The sequence below is a fragment of the Chionomys nivalis genome, chromosome 7 (assembly GCF_950005125.1).
Source record: "Chionomys nivalis chromosome 7, mChiNiv1.1, whole genome shotgun sequence".
Taxonomy (NCBI): domain Eukaryota; kingdom Metazoa; phylum Chordata; class Mammalia; order Rodentia; family Cricetidae; genus Chionomys; species Chionomys nivalis.
The window spans coordinates 54,378,762-54,389,227 of record NC_080092.1 but is presented as its reverse complement, the minus strand read 5'-3'; the positions used below and the strand labels follow the sequence as shown (position 1 = coordinate 54,389,227).

The window sequence follows — 10,466 nt, the reverse complement described above, 5'->3', positions numbered from 1 at the left end:
ACACAGTCACCCCAGCTTATACAAGGCCAGCATGTGACTTCCCCCGTAGCTATGCATGGGTCCTGGAACTTAGACAATTGTCAGCTCAGCTCTGTCACTCACTAGACACACCATCTCATACATGAGTGAGCCAGTATGGCTGGTGGGAATCCTGTGGCAGACAGAGGAGGTGAAGAAGCCAACAGTCATCCAGGTAGGTGAATTCCAACCCATCCCATCTAAAATGCTCCCAGACAAACAGGTTCTGCTCCCAGCTTAGTCTTGGGTCCCCTCCCACGGAAAGTGACCCCCCTCCCCAGTCAGAAACTGGGCTTTTATATTTGCTCCTGTACACAGGGCCTGGGGTTGTGGAGGGTCAGGTAAGCATGAAGATCCAATGTTTAGCTGAAATCATTGCTTCAATCCAGCCTTACAGTACAGTTCTGACCCAGCCCAAGTTGTGAAGACTTTACTATCAACAGGGGTAGTCATATCTAAAGACCAACTTCCTTCATGGTTAAATTTGCCCAGACAGCAGTGAGGGAAAGAAGCCTCTCCACTCAGCAGTCGAGCAGAACCTCAGACAGCAATCCCAGCAATTAGGAGTATAGGGCAGGAAAACTGAGTTTGAGGCCAGTCTAGGTCATGTAGTAAGACCTCTCTGCAAAGATGGGCTGCTGTGTACCCTGATGTCCAACTGGAGCTACCAGGCACAAGGGACTGACACGTTAAAACGATACCAGTGCATGGGGAGAACTGAAATTTCGACTACTCAGTCTTAATTCAGAAAGGCTAGGCATTAATCTCGTTCTTACATGCATGCAAGACGATGTCCTGAAGTGTTACTGTGTGAACATAAAGTAGACAATCACATGACCTTAATGGCTACATAAAAATCAATTTTATTGTTTTTCACATTGAAAACTTACTTAGCCAAAGTTCTGCGGAGATTCAATGACACTCCAAACACTTCCACACTGTCAGCTTGGTCTGACACGCGACTAGCTCTTACACAATGACTTGAATAAAGGTTACAGTTCACCATTTCCCTCTGCACCCCACCTGGCAGAGATTATTAGCAGCTAGAAAAGCAGAGTTCCAGGTCTGATGACTTACTGCCACAGCATGGTGCAGAGCAGAGCACCCTAAGGCTGTTGGACAGACCTGTCACAAGCTGCAGTGGCACCCGTAGCCAGTCCATGTCCCCATCACTCCTCTATGCCCACCTCTCCCAAATCACACCCTCGATAGGGTAGGAAAGCCTGGGATGACAGCTCACTTGGGAACTCTGCAAGCAGCAAGACTGTTTCAGTGCCCATCCCAGCACCTCAGGAAGCCGGGCAATGCAGATGGCTGAGAGCTTCACAGGGAGCAGGTGCATTTTCTGCCATCTCTGTAAACTCCAGAGGGCCAACACCTCCAGCACCCACCCAAGATTGTCAAGGTCGGCAACTACAACTTGCAGAGCCCACCCAGCCCATCTGATGCTAATGCTTTCCCACAAACCAGAGCCTCAGCCCTAGGTTAGGGGCACGGCTTTGCTGTCCCACGTTCTGTTCTCTTCTAGCCTCCAGTCCTCTTACTCCAGTAAGTTCAGCAAACACAGACTTCAAGGAACCAACATGAATGCCAATCTTAAACCACTAACTAGACTGTATCCTTTCAGAAGCCTGAAGTCTGAACTACAAATAAGCAATATTATACTGACCAGACACCACATATTTCTGAACTTGGTAACTCTCCTACGGACACAACACAAAGCATGGTAAGGGTAAAGTGGAATGTGGTGTAAAATATTTCAAACAGTTTGGGGGTTGGGGATGCAGACAAGGGAAAGACTGAGTGGTAAAACAAAACAGAAAAAAATGTGCTTTGTTCTATCCTCAGTACTACTGTGATTTTGCAATTATTTCAAGAGAAAGTATATAGAACCACAGCAAACCTGAAATCCCAGTGTTCAGGAGGCTGCTGTAGGACTGAGAGCTCTAGACTAGTCAGGGTCTAGGCTAGGCCAGTTTATGTAACAAGGAGACCCTGTCTCCCTGCTACCTCTCCCAAAGAGAAATTTGATACACGTTCAGAGAGAGAGGTGTGCAGCAGGAGGCGGCCGCTGTCTTGAGAGCCACAAGCAAGCAGGAAGTATGACACACAGCAGCGGAGGGGGCTGCCCTCAGCCTCCAGACAGAAGTGTTCTAAACACTCATGGTTAGCCTTCGCTCAAGAAGCTGGGAAGAAAACATTTGAAGATGAGGACCACAGGGAGTTGGACAGGCAGAGCCAAGGTCACCTGGAATAACCTTTATCAGAGGGTAGTGTCACCTCAGGGCTGATGGTGCTGATCTCAGAGGGAAGCTAAGGACTGAGCCCAAGGCTACATGGATGGCTAAGTTGCTCAGGTAGGAGCCAGAAATGACTATCTCAACTCCTTTCTTTAGAACATAAGGTTTTGAGAATTTAAAAAGACTAGACTTGCATTCCCAGGTGCCTACAGCTGAACAACATCCACCTCCAATTCCCGTATTCAAGTTCTAAACCTCAATGTGACTAAGAAATTTGTCTTTGAGGAAGTCACTAAGCTTAAAATAGGTCAAAAGGGTGGGGCCCAGTCCTAAAGCCGTAGGGTTGTTGGTATGAGAAAGGTCACAGGCACACACAAGGGGAGAAAGACCACTTCCATGCTGGAACCCTCTCAGACTTCTAGGGCCATGAGAAAATAAATGTCTGTTGTTTAAACCATCCATTCTGTGGTTATCTTGTCATAGCTGCCCAAGCAAACTAGTGCCTTTAGGCTACCTTTTCAAATAGCTCCCAAATTAAAGACCGAACAGTGTTTGTGTATACCCACACACATACACGAACATATCACAGTGCATATATGGAAGCCAAAGAACAACCTGCATGAATCCTTTCCAGCATGTAGATCCGAGAGAATAAACTCAGGCTATCAAGCATGATGGTAGCCTTTCCCCACTGAGCCATATCACCACTGGTCCTTCATGACTGAAGGGCTGGAAGGGAGCATGCACTGGCTGTGGGATCAGGTGGTCTCTTGATGACCTCATCTCCTATGGGTTACTCCCAATCCTCCTTGCAAAGTACAGCCTGAGTTCCTCCCATCTCAACTACTGTGCGCACAGAAGGAACTTGAGGTCATCTCACTTAAGGCCTCCATTTAATGTGCAGGGAAACTAAGAGACGAGAGGAAGGGACGTGCTCCATCTTCCAGGTGTGAATGGTGAGAGAGAATAAGTCCCTAGGATCTGCTCAGCTCCAGCTACCATCCTATTTGCCTTTCTTCAAAGACATTCTACCTTAGCTAAAAGTACTGCTCATGGCCCTGGGGGAGCTTTTGTACATGGGCAGAAAGGGGACAAGTCACTGGATCCAACACTAGGAAAGGGAGACGCTATTTTTGTCAATGACATGAAGCTCTCGCTCTACAGCCTACACTGGTCCTTACTGGTCCAGGTGTAGAGGTGTCTAAGACACACAAAGTTTCAGCTTTTGAAGAATCTGAGCATCCAGAGGCCTCTGGAACTCAAAGAGACTCCCCAGGCAGACTTGTGACTTTGGTACACTGAAAATCACTAGCACTTTGGAATTTATCAATAAAACACAAATTCCATGCTTTACCAGGCTGAATGGTAAATATAGGGAAAAAAAATGTTCTTTGTTCTACCCTCAATGTTACTGTGATTTTTGAAATTACTTCAAAAGAAAAAGTTTGTAGAGCCATAGAAAACCTATAATCCTAGTGTTTAGGAAGCTGATGTAGGGGATTGACGGTTCTAGACTAGTTAGGGCTCTAGGCCAGAACAGTTTGTGTAACAAGGGAGACCATCCAAGACAGGCTTCTGAGGCAGCAATTCCTTGACTGCTCCCAGAAACATCAAAATTCTGTGAAATGCTTATAGTGTTTGGAGGAGTCAGGACTACTCTGTCTGATAAAATCTGCCCTACAAATACAGGACCAGCTCTAGACATTTGCTGCCGGTCACATGCATTTTACAATCTGTCTTGAAGCAAAAGTCACTGCTCTCAATATTACCAAAAGTACAATACTTTCTTCTTTGAGCTCTTACTTTTAAAGGGGGAGGAAAAGGCTCAGGTTCTAAGCTACATCTTACTAAGTACAGCTTAAAAGCAGAGACAGGCACAAGAGCTGCTCTGGCAGCTGCTACCTCCTGCCTCCTCTTCTGGGTTGCAGTCACCTATCCAGACAGGACCAGGGCTAAGAACTGGTTCAGGGTTCCCTCTCTGGAGCTCTGACTTAGCCGCCAGCCTTCTTTCCTTCTATCCTAGGAAGGATGAATTCTTGGGAGAGGGAGAGGTTAAGAGTAACTCTGCTCCTGTAGTGGCTCTGGGCTGGGCCATGACTGTCTAATCCTTTTTCTTTCAGATACCAGTCGGATCCAAGCATGCTCTTTCTGGTATTATGGACTTTTTTTGAGACTAGGTTTCTCTGTGTAACAGCCCTAGCTGTCCTGGAACTAGCTCTTGTAGACAGGCTGGCCTCAAACTCACAGAGATCCACCTGCCTCTGCTTCTGAGTGCTGGGATTAAAGGCGTGCGCCACCACTGCCCAGCTCTGGTATTATGGACTTTCTAAGCCCGCTCCTGGCCATTACGTGACTGAGGACACAGTCACCTTAACTCAAGCAGCATGCCCTTTTCTGTTTCTTTCCCCTTGCTGTCTGCTGCGATTTACAACTTGCCTGGCAGCTTTCTTTCAAACCCCAATAAAACTGTCCTCAAGTTTAAAAAAACAAAATGAATTCCCAGCAACTTTTCTAGAGCTGGATAAACTCCAGCTCAGATGTGGCAGATCATCAACATGTGAGTTTTCTGAGATCCACTTAGTGATAGCTCCTTATTGCACACATGGAATATCAACGACTACTCTGGCCCACTTTGCATCTGGGGAACTCAGCTAGAATCAAAAAAAGGCACACAAAATGGTGTGTGAGCTGTGTTATCAAAGTTATTCATTTCCCAAATACTTTTAAAATTCTACTTACACTGGGCTGGCCTGGTTCAGGGATACAGAGAAAATACCATGAAGATACCTGCTCCTTAGGAGCTCACAGGCTGGAAAGGAAAGCAAGAACAAAACATGAAAATAAAGCATTCCATATACGTGGCAGGAAAATGAGGCCTGGCCCATAAGAGGCACAGGCCTGAGGGTCGAGCTGCTCTTCTGGCTGGAAGCTTACAGTCTCACAAATGTTCATAGAGGACCTTCTGGGTCAGTATGCTGACAAGCACGGAGAAAGCACAACCAATGTACAAGTCAAACATGGTCCCTGCTCTCACGAGCTTACAGCCTAGCAAACGTATTAACCAGGAATAGGAAGTGAAAGTCCAGTAAAGTGTGCTGGGTGGGTTGGAGGCATGTGGTTTGCATTATGCGAGTCACAGGATTAAACGCGAAGCACTTGTCTGAAAAGTAAACAAACAAAAACAGTTGCAAGGCGATGGAGCCCCACTGTCTCCATCCTCCCCTCAGCAAGCCCAGGCAAGCTGGGTGGGAAACCCTGGACATTCTTTGTGCTTCTGCTGCTCCTGTGGCCCAAGTTCCCAAGCTTCTTAAAAGAGGCATCACTGGGTGTGGTGACACCAAAACAAGGGAGCATTTGCATGACATGGTCCTAAATTGCAGGTCCAACTACTTTACTTAGTACTCAACCAAATTAAGAGTAACCCTTTTCCACAAAGGTAAGAACTACAAGAACCTTATGAAGCTGGTCTTCAATGTGGCACCTGCCCTGGGATTTCCAAGAGGCATTTTGATTAGATTACACTCTTTTTTTTGTTTGTTTGTTTTTCGAGACAGGGTTTTTCTGTGGCTTTGGAGCCTGTCCTGGAACTAGCTCTTATAGACCAGGCTGGCCTCAAAGTGATTAGATTACATTCAATTTTAAAGTCGGGCATTGACTTAGGACCTAACCCCGGAGTCAGCTAAGATTCCTTTATAGCAATACTGGGACACACAAGGAAACCAGTATTGAGGAATGCCTCTTAAAATCTTGATGAGAGAAATCAAGAAGGCAGTCTGGAAAAAAATGAGAACAGGTCGCAGGTACTGCCAGGGGCCATCCTGACCGGCTCCACAGGCTATCAAAGAAGTCTGGGATTTTACTTCAGAAGCGATGGTGAGGTTCTGCAAAGGTCTCAGCAGAGTAACAATAAGATCAGATTGATATTTTAAAAGTTCATCTTGTTATACATGAAAATATGCCCAACATACCCAGGCATGGTGATGCACACCTTTAATCTTAGGAAGTAGAGGCAGGCAGATCTCTGAGTTCGAGGTTAGCCTGGTCTCCAGCCAGGGATAAATAGTGAAACCTTGTCTTGAAAAGCCAATAAAATAAAATAACCGGGGGCGGGGGGATGAGGAAGAGGAATAAATAATGGGCAATAGCACTAGTCATTAGGGAAATGCAACTCAGAACTATTCAGGGACTGGGGTGCAGCTCAGTGGTACAGCACTTGTCTACACGTTCAAGGTCCTGGGTTTGATGCCCTCCCTACACTGCAACAAAACAAAACATTGTGCACACATACACACACACACACACACACACACACACAATGAAATACCGCTTCACGGTGAAAAATGAGTATTGGAGGAATATGATAAACTGGAATCATGATACACTCCATGGGAATACAACTTGGCAATTCCTCCAAAGACGAAAGGTAAGAGCTACCATGATATATAGATTCCATTAATTTCAGCATTTGGGAGGCAGAGGCAGGTGGATCTCTGTGAGTTCGAGGCCAGTGTGAGCTACAAAGCAAGTTCCAGGACACAGAGAAACCCTGTCTCAAAAAACCAAAAAAAAAAAAAAAAAGAAGAAGAAGAATAAAAACACACATCCATGAAGGGGAGCTGCACACAAATACTCACAGAAGCCTATTCACGATAGTCTCAAACTAGAAACCACAGAATGCCCATTAAATGATTGATAAATATAAAGATAATTTAAAAAACTAAAAAAAAAAAAAAAAGAACTGAGAAGCACATTGCTGGTACACCTTTAATGCCAGCACTTGGGAAGCAGGGGAAGGAAGACAATTTCTGTGAATTCAAGGCCAGCCTGGTCTACATAGGGAGCTTGAGGGGCCAGGGCTACACAATCAAAACCTGTCTAAATATATATACAGAGAGAGAGAGAGAGAGAGAGAGAGAGAGAGAGAGAGAGAGAGAGAGAGAGAGAGAGATGAAGGATGAGTGCTAGGGGGAACAGGATGTGTTTGGTGATGAAAGTGTTCTAAAGTTTATTATGATAATGGTTACACAACTCTGTAAATAGCCCACAGCCAACTGAAATGTATACTTTAAATGGATAAACTGAATACTACGTAAATAATCTCTCAAGCAAAAATTCATCCCAGTTACATGAAGAATGGAGTGGGAGAACTGAGAGAGGCTGCTGCAGAGAGGGAGAACAGAAGCAGGGAAGGATTCCTGGGTTCAAGCTAGAGGAGGGCCAGAAGCTGTCCGGCCCCTCTATAAAGGGGGGGGGGGTTGGAAACAGAGATGAGGTATCTGCGATTATTATCAAGCAGCAAAAAGTGTATTTAAAATCTTCTACATGGAGTAACCCCACATGTACAGAAAGTACCCTGGAGAAAGTATACCCAGCTGTCTGCTAGACTATCCTGACTATCCACCATCATTCCTAAACATACAGGGCTCAAGGTATTGAAGCCCAAGTGCAGGCTGGAGAGAAAGGCTGGGAAGGCCATCACTACCTGTCTTCCATAAAGTCCTCCCCTCGTTTCTAGCAGGAGACTGAGAAGTGCTCAAAGGCCCTAGGCAAATGGGTCTGGATTGGTGGATGGAAAGCATCATAACTGAGGAACAAAAAGAAAGCCAGGGGGTGGGGGGTTGCCTAAGCTCTGAGGAAACCATGTCAGTTGGGAAGATCTCTAACCCACTGACAGAACCAGAGCCAGTGCTTAAGCACATACCTGCCCTGTCTTCCTGACACACTGGCCACCTCAACAGAAAACATGCTACAGACATAGCTTCAAGAATAACAAGTAGATATCAACAAAGCCAGAAACTGCACCAGACCATTTAATTGCTTCATGGGGAAAGGAAAGCTCAGGACCACTGGGCAGGGTCCAGGTTGGCATCCAGGTCTGCCCTTTTTCTTCTCATTCTACCAGTCTGAACCTCTAAGAACATAACTGTGAGCTGTGAGCCACACAGGACAAGAGAAGCTTAGAAACCTTAGAGGCCTTAGGTCTGAACTAGCAGAGAAATCAAAGCTACCTCTTTCTGGAATCCACAGAAGCCAAACAACTTTGGTTATATGGGGGGGAGGTTAACCAAATAATACATATGACACAGGTTTGTTACAACTTCAGTTCTTAAGCCTGTCTGCTTCTTTTCTTATGACACAATGTAGTCAACCACCAATGGGGCATGCGCTCAACCACAAGTCAAGTGCTCTATGGATGAGAACAACCCAGGCACATGAAGAGCGTGACATCCCAAAGTGACAGCGGCTCACCATTATCTCTAACTCCAAGATTCTAATGTGCTTAAGTGAAACATCAGTTTTATACCTGCAGAGGAATACAGTATTAAATATTGCAAAGTCAGATGAAAGGCCAAATAATCAACTAACTTTCCATGGTAAAAGAATTTGAAAGAAGACTAAAAATAAACTAAAAATTTCTGAAACTACTATCTTATTTGCTAGTTTTGAATACGTCTTCAGTGACAAGTCAGCCACAAAAGAATGAATTATCAAGCCATGCCTTTTAGAAAAGCTGTAATGAACAAGAAGAGTCCATTGCAGACGGACAGTTTTTCCTACAGTGGCCACAAAGCAAGTTGAATTCATGTACAACAGACCATACATTTAGTATCATTTAAAATAAAGACTCTTCTCTTTGCCTTCTTCCAAAGTATATAATATGTATATTTAACAACACAAGAGACACCACTTGAGCTTCCCCTGTAGCCAACAGGAGGAATATCCACATATAAAAATTAAAAATTTAAACTTTTAAGTCATTAATAGTTTTTGAACATAATACAGACTTAGAAATTGTTCAACATTAACCCAAGACCCCATTCCTAAGCACATAAATCAACTTCAAATTCAGAAGCCAGAGCTGCCTGTCCCTAGAAGTCCCACAGCACTACCTTGACCTTCACATCAGGCTAATAGCCAATAAAGGGCCTAACAGAAACTCCCCAGGGAGGAATGGAAGCCATTGCTGCTACATTTCTATCTACCAGGGAGGGCAGACGCAGCCAGGTCAGGCCTATAAGATTCAGCCCCCACACTAAGGTCCTGGAAGGCTGGGCGGGCAGCTTCCCTCATCTTCCCCCAAAGACTGTCCAATAAGCACCTGGGAACTGACTTTTCTTGGGAAAAGGGTGCTGGCAAGAGCTGTCAGAGCCAAGGCAACAGTGAGAAGTTCTCTGCTCTTTGGATGAACCATGTAAAACATTTCTTTTAAAAGACACAATGTTAAAAATATTAAGAAAACGTCTACAAAATCTGGAGGGTTGCCTTTTTCTCCAAGGGTAAAGCTTGTGGGGTGGTGGGGAGAAGACTTGAGGGCCCAGAACTGCAGCTCTGCAGCACAAGCAGAGACGCCCTTCAACACTCAATACACTCCAAAACTGTCCTACTGGGACAGCAAGAGTTCAGGGTGCAGGCAGGAGGGAAGGGCGCCAGCTGTTCCTACTGTGTGCCCCATCCTACGTAAGAATGTCAGGTCTGAGGGCAGCTGCCAAGGCCAGGGCATCAGGACTCTGCTTCTGAACCAGAGCTACTTTCCCGGCTGACTTCAATCTGGAGCGACGGCAAGCTATCTAGCCGACTCTTTTTCTGGCGAGATTGTTCTTTCTCCTTAATCAAAGCACCCCATGCCCTCTGAAGCTCCGAGTCATCTTCCTCAGCACCAGACAGCCTGTGATCCACTTTCTTCGTGTTCTTTTCTTTGGTCTTGGGTGTAGAACCTAAGCGAGTCCATAAACCACCTGTTGGGGTGAGAAGACACCTCAGTTTGGCAGTCAATGCCGAGCACCAGAGTCCTGAGGAAGCAGGTGCACTGCCAACACCTGCCATGCAGAAAACATCAGCAGAGGCAGTTGGCACCAGTGTGCAAGTGGACAGTTTGCGACTCAATGAAAGAGGCTCAAAACAGGTGGCCCCACACCAAGCATAGGACAATCACCTTAGACTTTCCTGACATACTTATCCCTCTCCTGGTAAGAAGCATCTTGCCCCATGCTCATATTACCCCAGTCTGCTAGGAACTGCAAGCACTAACGTTCTGCAAACTGAAGGGTCTATTTTACTATGACGATTCTCAGGCTTTCAGCTGACTTTTTTTTTTTTTTATTTATTTATTATATATACAATATTCTCTCTGTGTATATGCTTGCAGGCCAGAAGAGGGCACCAGACCCCTCTACAGATGGTTGTGAGCCACCATGTGGTTGCTGGGAA

The 10,466-nt window shown here is 45.5% G+C and overlaps 1 protein-coding gene across 1 annotated transcript in view; it reads right to left on the bottom strand.

The window, feature by feature from the left end:
* Positions 1–980: 980 nt before the first annotated feature.
* Positions 981–10,466, bottom strand: part of Ncbp3 (nuclear cap binding subunit 3) — a 38,318-nt gene continuing 28,832 nt past the window's right edge. Inside the window, exon 13 of the mRNA XM_057774396.1 lies at positions 981–9,994. Within this exon, the coding sequence (XP_057630379.1) occupies positions 9,759–9,994 (236 nt within the window). The 3' untranslated portion in view covers positions 981–9,758. The remainder of the gene's footprint in view (positions 9,995–10,466) is intronic.